The 16,487-nt window shown below is 46.0% G+C and overlaps 1 protein-coding gene across 1 annotated transcript in view; it reads right to left on the minus strand.

Moving 5' to 3' along the window:
• The window catches only part of CA12 (carbonic anhydrase 12), a 35,211-nt gene extending 29,007 nt beyond the window's left edge, over window positions 1-6,204 (minus strand). The window contains exons 1-2 of the mRNA XM_082199009.1: window positions 5,576-6,204; window positions 930-950 (exon numbers count right to left, since the gene is read on the minus strand). Coding sequence (XP_082055135.1) covers window positions 930-950; window positions 5,576-5,651 — 97 coding nt within the window. The 5' untranslated portion in view covers window positions 5,652-6,204. The remainder of the gene's footprint in view (window positions 1-929; window positions 951-5,575) is intronic.
• Between the last annotated feature and the right edge of the window lie 10,283 nt (window positions 6,205-16,487).

Genomic DNA, 16,487 nt, shown 5'->3' on the forward strand with positions numbered 1-16,487 from the left:
TGCGCATGTCCAGATGCCAAAAAACGCTTCTGCGCAGGCATGAATTTTGACGTCTGGGCATGCGCAGAAGTGATTTCTGGCGCCGTGGACATGCGCAGACGTGATTTCCGGCATTGCGCTGCGCCAGTCCGGCCCATGGACAATCTTTGCGGGAGTGATCCGGCCCATGGCCAGTAAACCTTGCCAACCTCTGTCTTAGAGTGTTTCTACCCAGCAAAGCAGGTAAGGGATGTCCAGTAGCTAGTAAACACCAGCCATCCAAAGTCAGTAAAGAACCTTTTCCAGCTCTTCACTTGACACAACATATTAGGATTTCCATTCCATTCCTTGAAAGTGCTGTTCTTCTAGTAAAAGAGGTACCGGAACTCAGCATGAAACATCCCTTGTTGTTTTCCAATGGCCATGGTGCCAGAAATGAGTTCCTGCAAGTTCTGGGTGAAAAAAAGCCCTGGTCCTTGAGACTCAACATGAAGGAACTAAATACAAAGATGTTCCATTTATACAGCACAACGTTGTCGCCACACAATACACCTTTGCCGCCAGCCAGCCGCTGCCTTCTACCCCAGCTCATTTTAATATACTTGTGTAGCCTGTCCCCTAGCAGTGGCCTGGTAAGTTCTACCTTCACTTACTTTTTTGGTCAACCAGTTGACCTGGTAGTTAGCCAAGTGCTCGGCCCACCTCTTTGAACAAGAATTGATTTCATGTGACACAACATGTTCCTATGATATCTGTACCACATCATGGCATCACATGCTGTTATCGCCTGATGTGCCCTGTTGTGTGGATGAATGGAATATATGTAGACATTAGATCAACAAAACAGATCCTGTTATTAACTAAATGAGACCTCCCTAGATCTAACCTGACATTAAACAAATAGGATAAAGAATTATAGTTTAATGTATTGACCTAAAGTCACTACTTACCCATATAAGACCACTTGGACCCTAGAAGGAAAATAAAATAGATATAACTTAGAACACATACAAAATAAAGTACTATAGCTAAACATGTGTATAAAAGTATAACATAAAATAACAAATATATATATACATACGTATATGTAATTAACTAGTAACTAAGAAATTCAACCAGAATTTGGTTAATTCTTTCTCTCTCTCAATCTGTTTTTCCCATTGAATGATGTCTTTCTAAGATTGTAAACCTGAGAGCAGGGACTATGTTTAATTTGAAAGCTGTTCTGGGAACTTTTTTTTTTTTTTTTTGCTAAAGAGTGGGGACCTTAAATGAATGAAAGAATGCATGAATAAATGAATGAATAAATAACTATTTCCTCAGAAATAAATCCCAAAGCATATAGTGCTGCTTGCTCACATGTATGTGTGCATAGAATGGCAGCCTTATTCCTTGACAGTGAACTCTCTCTCTCTTTCTCTCTCTCTCTCTCTCTCTCACACACGCCCCTAGCGATATCCAGTGCTCACCATACACAGAGCAGTCCCATTGAAGCTAATGGACAAGATTAACTTGTCCATTCATTAATTTCAGTGGGTCTGTTTTGAGTAGGATTGAGTACTTAGGTCAGCCTCCATTACTGACGACTGCAAATGTAGCCAATGTACCTCCAGTGTTTAAAGAGGGATCTGGGGGGGATCCTGGAAATTATTGCCCAGTTAGTTTAATGACTGTCCTGGGAAAACTGGTAGAAGGTTGGATGAAGATGTCGACCCAGTGTGATGTCTAAAGGCCATGACCAACACTTTGAACTGAATGTTGGAGTCCTGGGTTCAAATCCCCACTCAGCTATGAAGCTGAGTGATTTTGGGCCAGTCACTGTCACCCAACCCAGCCCAGCCCAGCCCCATCCAATGTGAGGATAAAATGAAGATGGAGGAGAACCATGTATGCCCCTGTGAGCTGCTTGGAGGAAAGGTGTGGTGATGATAATGATGATAACGATGATGATAAATAAATAAATCCACTGTAGTCATCTTCATGCAAGAACAGAATGAAGGTTAAGGTATGTTTTCTCTCGCTCTCTTTCTCTGTGTGTTGAAAACCTCTCATACTTGGGGCTTTTAAAGGTTGTTTGCAGCAAACATCTTGTGTTAGTACCATGCATGGCGTACGTGAGAAGAAGGAGCAGCCAGTGCCCCTCCCTCTCTCCCTTCCCACAGAAACCTCCTAAGAACACACAGGTGTCCCTGCCTCCCCCTCCTTTCACAATATAACTTCTGTCTCTTGTTTCAACAGCGGAACTGGTGTGTTTAAGAGGGAGAAACCAGGTTTTTGTATTAAACACCAAGGGCTTCAACACAACTGAGATACTACTCTTACTGCCCTTCTTTATTTCTTTGATTATTTTAAAATTTCTAATCCCTCTCTCCAGTTAAAACTGCTCCAGGCATTGAGCTCAGTGTGCTTTGGGCTGTTGCAGCTTCTTTCTTTAAGCAAAGTGTGGAGGAATAAGAGCAAAAGAAGCTGTTAAGAATTCACTCTTTTTCTGAACAGCAGCATTATTCAGCAGCTTTTGAGTTTACGGTGAACACAGCTCAGTTTCTGTAGGTGTGTGTTTGGGGTGTGTGTGTGTGTTGTCTTTTCCTGGACTAAAATATCTTCAATTAGTGTAACTAGAAGCAAAACAAATAGGAATTGCAGTGGCCCCTACTTGCTAGGGGTTGTAAATCAGGCATGGGGAGCCTGTTGCCCTCCAAATATTATTTGCCTGCATCTCCCAACCCACCTACCTCAAAAACAGGCTATGTCTGCTTCGACTGGTGAGAGTTGGGAGTCCAACAACATCTGGAGGACTGTAGGTTGAGCAACCCTGTTTTACACATCATCATCCCTATTCTGCCTTTGGGGAGGGGGAAGATCTTGGAGCGTTGCCTTCATCATTTTGTTTCTGTCCATGCACCATGCAGCTCAAGGTAGTGTACGTGCAGAGGCCGATTTAGGGGAATGTGACCTGTTTGGTCGCCCTGGGTGTGGAGTCTTGAATGCCACAGGGGTGCCGCAACTATGATGTAGAATGGAACGCAAGAGGAGGTGGCTGCACAGGGCGCTGCTGAGATTTGAGACCCCACTGCGTCTTCCACTGGTCCCCACATTTTGAGCTCACAACAACTTTGTGAGGTAGGTTAGGCTGAGAGATGGAGACTGATTCAAGTGAGCTTCACGGCTGAGTGGGAATCTGAATTCTCAGGGGCAGCCAACATCGTGCCCTCAAGATCTTGTATCCAACTATCTAATCCAAGGGTCAGCAAACTTCTTCAGCAGGGGGCTAGTCCACTGTCCCTCAGACCTTGTGGGGGGCTGGACTATATTTTGAAGGGGGGAAAAGAACGAATTCCTATGCCCCACAAATAACCCAGAGATGCATTTTAAATAAAAGGACACATTCTACTCATGTAAAAACACGCTGATTCCCGGACTGTCCGTGGGCCGGACTGAGAAGGCGATTGGGCCAGATCCGGGCCCAGGGTCTTAGTTTGCCTACCCATGATCTAATCATTTGCCATGCTGGCTGGAGCTGATGGGAGCTGTAATTCAGCAGCAACAGACACCCCCCCCCCTGCTCTACCATTATACCACACAGGCTCCTTTTATGACATTTCCTTACAGTTGCCATCCTACTCATAGGATGTCTGTCCTATCCACTTTCCCCAGAACAATAGCAGTTAAATATATGTTGGATGCATTTTCCCCAAGCACTTATGCCTACAAGCACACACACATGAGCACTAAGGCAACATGCTGCACAGTCTGTCACTGCACACACTTCTTATGCCAGTATTTGCAGCTTCCAGTACAATCACCCTAAGTTCTGGATTCAGCACAGTGTTGTGGTGGTGGTGAACTTTGTTACCTGCCCTTCACCAGGAGATCCCAGGGCAGGTTACAACAACTAACTTCAGAATTAAAAACCAGTTGAAACAAATCACAGGAACAGGGATTATTTCTCGTAGGAGCTACAGGTATGAGACAGGATAGCCATTCTCCAAATCTCACAACCAACCAACCAAGCCCAGGTTTACCTGCTGTCTCCAGGGTCCCAGCCAGAGGGCCTTTCTTTCCATCACTACCTGTTCCTTTTCACTGTGTAAGTTAGGGTTACCATACACCCGGAATTTCCCGGACATAACCAGGATTCAGCTGTTGGAAAGTGTCTGGGTGGAAATTGCTGAAATGTCCAGGAAAATCCATAACGGCAACACTGTGGGAATCAATACACCCTACAAATGTATGGCAACCCATGTCAGAAGTGTAGATTTTGGCCAAAAGCTTTATTACCATATTGGCCTAAATATAAGCCTCACTTTCCCCCTAAATTCCAACCATAAAAAGTTAAATTGTGGCTTATACCTGCAAACTTATGGTATGCATCCAGGAGTGTGGGGCAAACAGCGCCAGGAACGCGGCAATGTGGCGGCCACCCGCCACATGCGTAGGTCCCCGTCCCCCGTCCTCTCCCCCAAGGCAGGGAAGGGAGAGAGTGAGGAAGGGGAAAGGCCGTTGGCAATGCAGCGCAGCTCCCCCCCCCCCCAAAGTATGCAGCCAGGAGCAGCAAGGGCTTATATTCAGGTATTTTAATTTTTTTTCCTCCCCCCCTCTCCAATTTTAAAGGTGCGGCTTATATTCAGGTATGGCTTATATTTGGGCCAATACGGTTTGTTTGTTTTTTACAAGAAAAAACTCACCAACTTTTCTATACGGGATTTTTACTTTTTGAAATATGGCAACCCCAGTGCAAGAGCTTTTAGGAACCTTGCACCACTGTTGTCTTCTGCTTTTGGTTTTTTGTTTGTTTCTATCTATCTGTGACTGTTCTAAACTGGTTTAGATTTCCCATTCTATTTTGAATTTTATGGTTTTAACGTTTATCTTGCAAACAGTCCAAAGAACTTCACTTATTTGGGCAGCATAGAAATGTAGTGAATAAATAATGAATCAATAAAGAAGTTGCCTTAAGCAAGCTGCTCTTCTCCCACAGCATCAGCCTCACAGCACATCTGCAAAATGGGCATATTATTACTAGCCAACCTGACTGGGCGGCTGTAAAGATGATAATACCTGTGAAAAAGTTTAAAACACTGGTGTATAATATTATTAGCACAGCTTGTGTGGTCTGAGCTGTTGGTCATTCCTGTCGGTTTCTGCAGTCCCTCCAGGAATATATTCTTTATCAATATTTCTTAAGGAAGCATTGTAAGCATTTGGTTACTGCCAGCAAGCAAATGCAAACACTCGTCTTTTACATGCACTTAAGAACATCAAGTGTGGCCACTAAGACGTCTGATAACTTCCAAAGGAGCAACTGTATTGGTTTCTTGAAGAAAAACCAACAGAGTCCTGCAGCACTTTAAAGACTAAACCGTTTATTAGAGAACAACTTGCTTTCCTGGACTAGGCTAGAGTCCACTTAATCAGCTGCCTGGAAAGTTGTTCTCAGCAGGCTGTGGTGGAGGAGAACGTAAAAGGTAGATTGAAATGGTAATAAAATGCAAAACATGCAATTCGGTTAGTGCTTAGCTTCCCAACTGCCACATGCATTACTGCTACAGTACTTTAGGAACAGGGACAACAGGAAAGAAGTCTGGAAATGCATTACCGTTGACAGGTGCTTGTGCAGAAAGGTGAGCCTCTAGGAAGAGAGAGAGAAGAACAGCTGCAGTTGTGGCCGACATATCCAGGGAAGCCTTTTGACTCCTATGCAATTCACACAGGGCTGCCTGCGCTTCCTTCCGTGGAGCAAGCTGGCTTCAAAGAGACACACACGTACACCACCAGACACTCCTGCTAATGACTTACGGGCTCTCCACCCTGCCAGCCTTGGCTTCTCAGCAGCTCAGCCCCCAAACAAATGATGTCAGGGATGGACCTGCCTCCCTGGTCACATCTAGAGCTGCAGAGCATACTTAGTGTGCTCTGTTTGGGAAGCCTTCCGTTTTTGTTTGAAAATGAAACATTGCAGTGCACAACTCTTGGGGGAAATCTCAGCCCTTGCTCATTAAGTTCAGCAATGTGCCTTTTACTTTCAGGCTCCACTTCCCCTACACTGAACTCACTTTTGGGGTCCCCAAACCAGCACCACGGAGGCCAAACTAGGCACACTTTCTATGGTATGGATGCAGTTAATATGCACATGTGCCTGTCTCACAAATGTGCTTGCCTGGTGGTGGGAAGCAAAAAGGTGGTCAGTGCTGGAAAAGGCTCACTGAAGGCACTTGGGGCAAGAACCCTCCCCCCCAAAAAAAAATCTGGAATGAGGCCTGAGCCTAAGTGAAGATTACTGGGGAGAGGATTGAACTTGGCACCTTCTGCCACTGCCTTATGTGTCCTTCCCACCAACTGAGAACTTGACATACCACCTTCACATTTCAAGAACAATCCAAGGGTTCTCCTCCTTATAAGGGTTTGAGGAGAGAAGAGAGAGACCTTGGGAGACCACATTATACAGCAAGGCGGTCCAACTTTTCATACAAAGTGGTCCACAAGACAAACAGTAAATTAAATTTCCATACTGTAAAGTGTTTGTAATTAAACACTCAAACAGATTTAACTATTAAACAAAATTGATGCAGAGAAAGATTATGTTCTTTTGTTAACAACACATGACAATATTTTATAAGGCCTTAAGGTGTTTTTTTCTTGAATGTTGCTGAAGGCTGACCAAAAAGGCCTCGCGGACGCATGTAGCCTGCAGGCTGTGGTTTGGACCACACTGTTATACAGTCTTCAGTAGGGTGGCAATGGCTACTCACAGAATGAGAAGAAAACAAGATAAAAGAGAGACTGGACAAAGAAGGCCTTGTAAGGATCTGGAGCTGGTAGGTATAACTTTTTATTTCGAAGAAGCCCCACAAGCCACGGGTGCAAGATCCTCTATTTTCAATAATACTAATAATACTAATACCAATAATATTTATACCCTGTCCATCTGGCTGGGTTGCATGTGGCACAGCCGGTGTGCTTGGACAGTTTCCTTCTACTGAAATGACGCACTCCTGGCGCTGGGCCACCCAAGTCCCTCCCCATCTCTTACTGTAGTTTGCCATAATTGGAGTTGATCATAGGCTAAGCCTGTTAATGATGAGGATTTTCATCTGATTATGTTTGATCTAACCGTGTTTTGCTCTCTGACTTTTTCACCCCAGCCTCTCTTCTAATCTTTCCTCTCCAGTTTAGTTTTCAGACAGAGATCATTTTGCAGCAGGAGGGGTGCTTTTATTTGTTCTTTTGTTCTTTTAAATGTTTACAACTGGCTTTTTTATCATAATCCTCAAAGGTGGGTTCATAACAGTGTCTGTTTCTCTCTCTCTTAAACTGCAGTCCTATATATTCCTACTCACAATTAGGCCCAATTGTTCTAAATGGAACTTCCTTCAAATCAAATGTGTAGGGCTACAGGTTTAAAGTAGTCCCAGCTCAAATCAAGAGTTGTTTAACATTTATGGGGAGCAGTAGCTGTGGTAGCCCCTGAACTGTATATATAATTTTTTTATTTCAGAATTCTGTAATGCATTTCTGTGGGAGGCTGTTACCCAACAATGGAGGGTGGAATAAAAACATTTGACCCTTCAGCTGGATAAATGCATTAGAAACAAATGCATTGCACAATGTACACATTATAAGTGCACTGTATCCCCTGACAGTCCTAAAGCTTTTATGCTCAGGAATCACACAGAGCCTGAGAGCAAGGCTAGCCCAGATCCCCCCCAAAAGACAACCAGCCGATTTACAATTAAGGACCGGGAACATTCCCCCCACCACCACTTGAGACAACGCATAACAGACGATTAAAAATGCACAGTCTTAAAGTGGGGCTCAGAGCCCCCAGTTACCCTAGGGAATCTTAAATAAGATCCCAAACTGAGAAAGACAATTTTTGCAATTTTACAGTTTAAGTTAAAAGTTGCTGGTAGGCAGCTCTCTCTCCATTAGAGTGCTGAAACATTCCTGCGCTGCCCCTCGCAGGAAGACACAAAACTTGTCCCTGAAACCTTGTTATCAGGTTTACAAATTACAATATGAACAGCGCTTCCAGAATATCCACTACACCAGAGGCATTCAAGATTTTTGAGTCCACGACTCCCTTGGCCAACTACATTCTTTCTGCGGCACCCCTGTGGGTCTCAGGAGCCGTTATATCACCCCCTGCGTGCCAAGCTGGCAGCCTCTCACCCTTTTTCAAACACCCTCCCTTGTGGAGGGTTCCCTCAGCCTCCTCTCCTCTCCCCTCTGGAGTCCTCTGGGCAGCTGCTGCTGATCCCCCCGGTCTCTGAGCTGCCCCCAAAGAGAGGTGCCTCCTCACACTGCCCCACAGGGGCCTGGGAAGCACCCCCTGGCCAGCCCCAGAGGCATCGTTCACCTGGGGAGCTTATAACCAGGGCTGCTGAACAAACAGATGTGCAAGACTTTGGGAGGCAGAGGCACAAGAGGACATCAGAAGAGGGAAGGAAGGAAAGAGGGACAGAGGCCAGTGTTGCCCATGGCACTCCTGACCAACATTCAAGGCACCCCAGGGTGCCACGGCACAATGGTTGAAAACCACTGCACTATACCATAGGCATGTTAACTCATATTTTGCTCAGGACTAACATCAAACAAATTACAGTTTATTCACTTTCAGGAAGCTTCCTGCCAATCTAATCCCCCAAACAGGCTAAGCACATTGTAGGCAAACAGAACACAATCCTCCCTTCCCGCAGTCCTAAAGATGACACCAAAGGACCTTTCCACAAGGGTGAAGTTTGAGCAAACAGCACAGCAAGTGAGCAATAAATCAGGCAGTAAATGCCTGAAAACAGGGCTACTTTAGCCCCAAATGAACCAGCCTATTTACAATGAGAGAGTCCTAAGATACATATTTTAACCATTGTCTTTCTACTTACAATCACTTTCTGGAAACTTTCTACAACCACTTGCAGGAAACCTTTCTATGACCACTTTCAGAAAAACTTCCTGAGGACCTTTCGTCCCTTCTGCCACAACTCACACCTTTCTTCTTCATGGCACTTCAATCCAATAGCCTCAGACTAAAGAAAAAAAAAAAACCATGAACCAGCTTGGAAAAGTTCCTGGGTAGTAGGGGACTGGGTGGGTATCAGACAGACAAGATTCCAGCAAAACTGGCAACAGAATGGGGACTAGCCCCTTGAATTGCATCCGTCTGTAAGATATTAGGTTTCACAGCTAAACAAAGCAACAACATACTACAGCCATATGAACTCTGGGTGTGTTCAGTTATTAGTGTTACCAGAAAATAGGGGGGGCTGACTTCTGATGGCCCAACTCCCCAAATTTGTTACCGGTCAGAGATTAATGAACTGAGGCAGAAATCTGGTGAAAGCAAAGCTGATCTTTTATTGTCTGTTGCAACAGAGTTCTCCCCCCCTCCCCTGTCAGAAGGTGAAGGACCCCGAACAAAGAAAAAACAACTTTTTTTAAGGTTTGCATTTTGGCATGGAGAAGGACACCCCCTTTTGCAAATGTCAGAAATACATCACACATAAGAGGCTCAGGCAGTTCAAGGTGTGACAGTCCTGAGGATTAGCAAGTTGGTTCCAGATCCTTGGAACAAAGTCACATTCCCAAAGCCACACAGTTCAGCTAGGTCAGGACAGAAGGTGTTTAGCTTCTCGTAAAGCACTTGGTTCGTCTGGGGGAGGAAATCACAGCGTCATGGACTCTCCTCAGGTTCCACGTTTTGCTCGCCACAGCTCCACAGGTGGAATTTTGGTTTTCATTAAGAGCTCTACCCTTTGAAGACATCCTCATCCACAGTATGCACTGATATCAGTTTTATACCATGTTATTTATTCTATCAAAACATTTTTTTTTTCTAATCTACTGCCTGGTTCATTGATCACACCTTTTTAGTTGATCAGAGTTCGGCTTCTCAATCTGTTTGATAAATCAATTAAAATGTACAGCCATGTATACAGAGCCACATGCCAGAAACACCTTTTAAAGGGTTGAAACGAAGTTTGATTCAGAGTAGACATATTAACTTATCGCCTTTTAAAGGGTGGGGGTGTTGTTTTTGCTTCTTACTATTTTGCTTCTTAGGGACGCGGGTGGCGCTGTGGGCTAAAGCCTCAACGCCTAGGGCTTGCCGATCGAAAGGTCGGCGGTTCGAATCCCCGCGGCGGGGTGCGCTCCCGCTGCTCGGTCCCAGCGCCTGCCCACCTAGCAGTTCGAAAGCACCCCCGGGGGCAAGTAGATAAATAGGTACCGCTTACCAGCGGGAAGGTAAACGGCGTTCCGTGTGCGGCTCTGGCTCGCCAGAGCAGCGATGTCACGCTGGCCACGTGACCCGGAAGTGTCCCCGGACAGCGCTGGCCCCCGGCCAATAGATGTGAGATGGGCGCACAAACCCCACAGTCTGTCAAGACTGGCCCGTTCGGGCAGGGGTACCTTTACCTTTACCTTATTTTGCTTCTTACTTTTTTGGTTTTATATTTTAAACCACCCTGTGATCCTCAGATCACAAGAGTGAAGAGTGGCATAGAAATACAATCAATCAATCAATCAATCAGTCATGTTCAGTAACTTAAGTGCATAATTAATGCTGAGTAAAACTTAGTTGAATACCACAATCACTTGGGAGCCACATTTTGCATTTCTTTAAGCTTGACATTATTCATTCTCAAATTATTCATTTGTCAAACCGTGATCTGTGCCATTTGACTCTGGAATGCCATTCATTTTCAAACCTGACCACAGGCGACCAAAAGGCTTGTTTCAGTCTCCAAAGCTGTCTGTGGGAACACAATATGAAGTTCCAAACCATGTCTTCAGGCTTCCATCAGAGGGACACATCCGGATTCCCACAACAATCAGCTCCCTGCACCATGTCTTTAGAGAAGGGATGTTTGTTGAACTGGTTTATCTGTCAACTTATTGGGACAAAGGTTTGTTTGTAGATTCAGAACATGCAACTGTGTTATTGCAAGGGTCACAAGATCCCACACTGCAATGAAAGTCCTTTTCTCTCCACAACTATGGTATGTAAGGCTTCCCTATATATCATTTTACAAGCTTTCTTCTGGACACAAAGACACTTGTCCAAGACGCTTTCAGCAGAAAGCGCCCCCCTCCCCGCTGCTGCCACTCCTAGCAGGCCACCTCAAGAGCCCTCCATCACACCCTGCTCTCCTGAAGCTCCCAGAGGCAGCTGGGTTTGCTGAGGGGACCTTCACGTGGCTCGTTCCCCATTGCTCAAATTGGTCAAACTCCCACTTGACGACCCTTTGGTTGCATGGTTGCTTATTGCAAAGTCTGTACTCTCCCTCGTCTCCTTGTGTTGGTTGAAAACAAAACAATCCATGGGCATAGGCAGTGCCGGATTTACACATAAGCTAAACAAGCTATATCTTCGGGCACCACACACTTGGGGGCCCCTAAAAAAAATAAAGGAAAAAAACACCTGGATGTACAGTACATGTCCAAAATATAAGATAAAAAACAGATAAAATAAAACCTACATACACCAACAGTGTTTTGTGTTGTGTAGGCTCCTTTGATGTAAGTAACAGGCCCTGCCTGCTAGCCTGCTCCTAAAATATCACTGGTTTGCTCATTTCTATATATAGGGTGCCTACATTCTGCTTGTCTAATAGCAGACAAAAGAACTGGACTGAATTAAGCATGGACTGGCTGGATGGAAACATGTGCAAATGGCTTTGGATACCTGTTAGGTCCATCAATGACCATATGGCATATATTCAACACAAAAAAGCAGCGACCATTTGTTGTGGACAAAGGACAGCTGGACATAGAAAGGGCCTCATCAAACCTAACTCCGGCCCTGGACAAAGGCCGCCCAGCTTAGTCCGGGGACCGGGCGCAGGATGCCCGCCTGGCGGCGCGGCCCCGGGGCATTTGTGAGAGGAAAGTCTCCCTCCCTGGAGCCGGGCTCCAACGCGCAGCCAGAGCTCCGCTCTCGGGTCAGGTCTGGCCCGGGGGTGGAGGGAAGCTGCCTCGCTGGCCCTTCTCCGGCCCCGGGAGCAGCCAGCTCCTTCCCGCCCGGCCTCGGCAGCGGCGCCCGCCTCTCTTGCGCGCTCCCTCTCGCGCAGTCGCAGCTCCGCTCCTGGCTCAGGTCTGGCCCGCGAAGCCGAGAGGAGCAGCGTCGCGGGGGCGCGGACGTCGGGCGTGCGCGGCCCCGGCGCAAAAAATGTGGGTGCCCCGCTGCCCCTTCCTGGGGAATGTTGTGGGCGCTGGAGCAGCGGCGCCTGTGAATGGACAATAAATCATCAAGTAACTTTTAAAAGAGAAACGCGAGAGGGAAACACCAGCAAGCGAATAGTAGACAAGAGAGCGGGACTGAATTAAGCATCTGCAATATTGTGAGCCGCCCTCAGATCTTGTGCTGAAGGACGGTATATAAAGCTACACGCGTCCAACCTCAAAGGAATTCAAGCAGCAGGGAGGCCAGTGATGCCCATCGCCACCTGCTCCATGAGACAGCCCTGGCCTGGAGAAGGTTCTCCGTGTGGCCCATGGTTGGAAGCTGGTCTACATCTGTGGCCTTGTATTACTGGCCCCCACTTCCCAGCAGCCCAGCCAGCATGGCCAGGGATGATGGAAGTTGTCATTCAGCAGGTTGGATCATAAGGAAAATAAAAAGCACAAAACTGGAAGCAATAAAGTAATCTCAGTTAAAAAGCCCAAGTGGGGTGGACGGTGGGGAAGCCTGGCACTGGAAAACAAAGCAAGCACCCGGCAGCTCTGCTTGGGAAAAGCATCCCATAAATGGGGCCACCAACAAAAGGGCCCTCAGCCAAGTTGCCCCTCCGATGATGATCTCAGCACAGAGGCAGGCTGGTGTTCGTTCAGGTATTCTGTTCCCCGCACTTGGAGACTTTCAGCACCAGTACTTTGAGCTGTCATTGCTTATGACAGTTACAACCAGCCACCCTGCCCCCTCCATCCACCCTGATCTCCCCAGTCATGCAAGCACTCCTAGACATGGCAGTTGCTTGCAGCTGAATATCTGATGCTCAAGGTGGGCTTTATATGGAACACAAATCATAGGGATGCACTGGTGAAATCACTATATTTGCTCTGTCTGCGTGCGCTGGAAAGGCTGGCCGTCTAGTTAAAAAGGGAGCAAGTGAGGTAAGAGAGAAAGGAGAGGTCCTGCTTGGATTTCTCACACACTGTGCCTGGCTATCCCTCGCCCTGAAGCTGGATCCCTCCATAAATAGCCTCTTCTGTAATAACAAAGCTGCTTCTATGGCTCCAGTTCTTTTTTTGCTGTTGTTGTGACATGCTTTTTCTTACCAATGTCGCAAGGGAAGCTGAGAGGCACTGGGCTCATCCACACTTGTTTGTCCCATGATTTCAAGGCATGAGTCCCCAAAGTTTTTTCTTTTTGCGTGCCAAGGCCCTGTGATCCACTCACTCCCTGTATGATGGAAGAACCATACAAGACAGCAGAATATAGGTTTGGGTTCAGATAGGTATTCAGATAAGGCATTTGACAAGGTGCCCCATGATATTCTTGTAAAGAAGCTGGTAAAATGCGGTCTTGACTCTGCTACCACTCAGTGGATTTGTAACTGGCTGACTGACCGAACCCAAAGGGTGCTCATCAATGGTTCCTCTTCATCCTGGAGAAGAGTGACTAGTGGGGTGCCACAGGGTTCTGTCTTGGGCCCGGTCTTATTCAACATCTTTATCAACGACTTGGATGATGGACTCAAGGGCATCCTGATCAAATTTGCAGATGACACCAAACTGGGAGGGGTGGCTAACACCCCAGAGGACAGGATCACACTTCAAAACGACCTTGACAAATTAGAGAACTGGGCAAAAACAAACAAGATGAATTTTAACAGGGAGAAATGTAAAATATTGCACTTGGGGGGGGGAATGAGAGGCACAAATACAAGATGGGGGACACCTGGCTTGAGAGCAGTACATGTGAAAAGGATCTAGGAGTCTTGGTTGACCACAAACTTGACATGAGCCAACAGTGTGACGCGGCAGCTAAAAAAGCCAATGCAATTCTGGGCTGCATCAATAGGAGTATAGCATCTAGATCAAGGGAAGTAATAGTGCCACTGTATTCTGCTCTGGTCAGACCTCACCTGGAGTACTGTGTCCAGTTCTGGGCACCACAATTCAAGAAGGACACTGACAAACTGGAACGTGTCCAGAGGAGGGCAACCAAAATGGTCAAAGGCCTGGAAACGATGCCTTATGAGGAACGGCTAAGGGAGCTGGGCATGTTTAGCTTGGAGAAGAGGAGGTTAAGGGGTGATATGATAGCCATGTTCAAATATATAAAAGGATGTCACATAGAGGAGGGAGAAAGGTTGTTTTCTGTTGCTCCAGAGAAGCGGACACGGAGCAATGGATCCAAACTACAAGAAAGAAGATTCCACCTAAACATTAGGAAGAACTTCCTGACAGTAAGAGCTGTTCGACAGTGGAATTTGCTGCCAAGGAGTGTGGTGGAGTCTCCTTCTTTGGAGGTCTTTAAGCAGAGGCTTGACAACCATATGTCAGGAGTACTCTGATGGTGTTTCCTGCTTGGCAGGGGGTTGGACTTGATGGCCCTTGTGGTCTCTTCCAACTCTATGATTCTATGATTCTAGGTCACAACTTTATTGGATACAGATGTGAACAGTTTGGCATAGGCGAAACCATTTAATCAACTCTAGCCCGTCTGCTGGGAGTGTATTTAAGGGGAAACCAGAACATGGGCCTCCCTAAGACTTACATCAAATAGAGGCACCCCCTAAGGGGTCCCCGCTGGAGGAGTTCTATGTCCCTAACCCCCATCTCGGCGTTGGACAAACGCAAGTCCTCATGGATCCCTTTAATGGGATACCCTTAACCAAGGTAACCCTAATGTCTCAACAAATGAAACTGACCTATGGAAAATGTAACTTGAAAAAAGAGACATTGTGCATACCTTTGTAAACCAATAAAACTTTAATAAAAATATTTTTTAAAAATACAACAACCAAGGAGGGGCAGGTGGAGGCTACAACCTCCCCTCCAGGCTCCAGCCAAAACTAAGGCTTACCCAGTTCCTAACCTCACAAAGAGTTGTGGTGATTGCTATGAGGTAGGTGAAAAGCAAATGGCCAGTGCCAGTTTGCCAAATGGAAAAATTCCTGCCCGGCTCTGAATACAACAGCCAATAATGTCTCTAGCAAGGTCTTAGGATGAAAGAAAAGCATATGAAATAGGGGAGGAATGGTGGCAGATCCAACAGAAAATCTGAGGAGGAATGCTGGGCTCACCTCAGTTTGTTCCTCAGGGGACGAATCCAAGCAAGGCCCATTGGCTGGTTGAGCCCACCCCCTGGGGAATCCCTGGACCCCAGCCCTGCCTGCCATAGGCCAATCTGCAGGCAACCTGCAGTCCTCCCCAGCTGGCTGCTGGATCGCTGACCAGGCTTATGGTCAGGCCACAATGCAGCCTGACCGTTTAGGGTAAGTGGACTTGTCCTGCCACTTTCCCTGGGAAAACCTGCTGACCCAGAACAAATGTCAATCAGGTTTTCTGCAGATTAATGTTTTGTTCTGATTCAGTAGTAAACTATGGGTTTTCCCAGGGAAAGTGGTAAGACAAAATAAAAGCCTCTCAGACCCATGCTGAGAAATCACAATGCAAGCAGAAAAAAATCCTAGGACAAGAATTAGTGTTGATGAGCCCCCAAGGTCTGCTTTTTCCTAGGTGACCATAGGCTACATCTCTTGGTTGATTGCTGCTCTTCTTAAGGGCATTTTAGCCTTGAAAACCCACCACATTGTAAAGCTCCTGTTCAGTCACAAGAGCTAGAGTCCTGTTTTAGCAAGAAGGGGGGGGGGGCTGCTCAGTGCAGAAAAGCCCTCTGTGTTTGCATGCAAGACCCCTTATTGTTGGTGTCTGCTGAGTTTTTTGTTCTTTTTTAAAAAAATAATTTTTATTGATTTTAACATATAAATTATAAAATGTACCACAAAACTTATCACTTACACAATCTTTTTAGACTTCCATCAGCACCTCTGATGATCCACCGTTTTAACCACTTCTTATGCATTTCTTAACTTTATATTGCCTTTACATCTCTTAACAAATCATCCTTCCCCTTCTCCACTTTTGCAATACTTCCAATAATACTCCTCACAAAACTTCTTGCAAACCTACAAACGTCGTCTGATCTTCACAAATACTTTTCAAATAGTCCGTAAATTTACTCCAGTCTTCCGTGAATTTCTAGTCCCGCCGGTTTCGAATCCTTCCTGTTAGTTTATCTACCGTATTTTTCGCTCTATAACACGCACCCGACCATAACACGCACGTAGTTTTTAGAGGAGGAAAATCCGTAGGCATGCCACCCGTAGGCATTCCCTCCATAACACGCACAGACATTTCCCCTTACTTTCTAGGAGGAAAAAAGTGAGTGTTATGGTGCAAAAAATACGGTAGTTCTGCATAGTCCATTAACTTCATCCTCCATTCTTCAATCGTTGGTAATTCTTCTTGCTTCCATTTTTGGGCCAATAATATTCTTGCTGATG

Source organism: Podarcis vaucheri (assembly GCF_965113315.1).
Source record: "Podarcis vaucheri genome assembly, chromosome: 14".
Lineage (NCBI taxonomy): Eukaryota > Metazoa > Chordata > Lepidosauria > Squamata > Lacertidae > Podarcis > Podarcis vaucheri.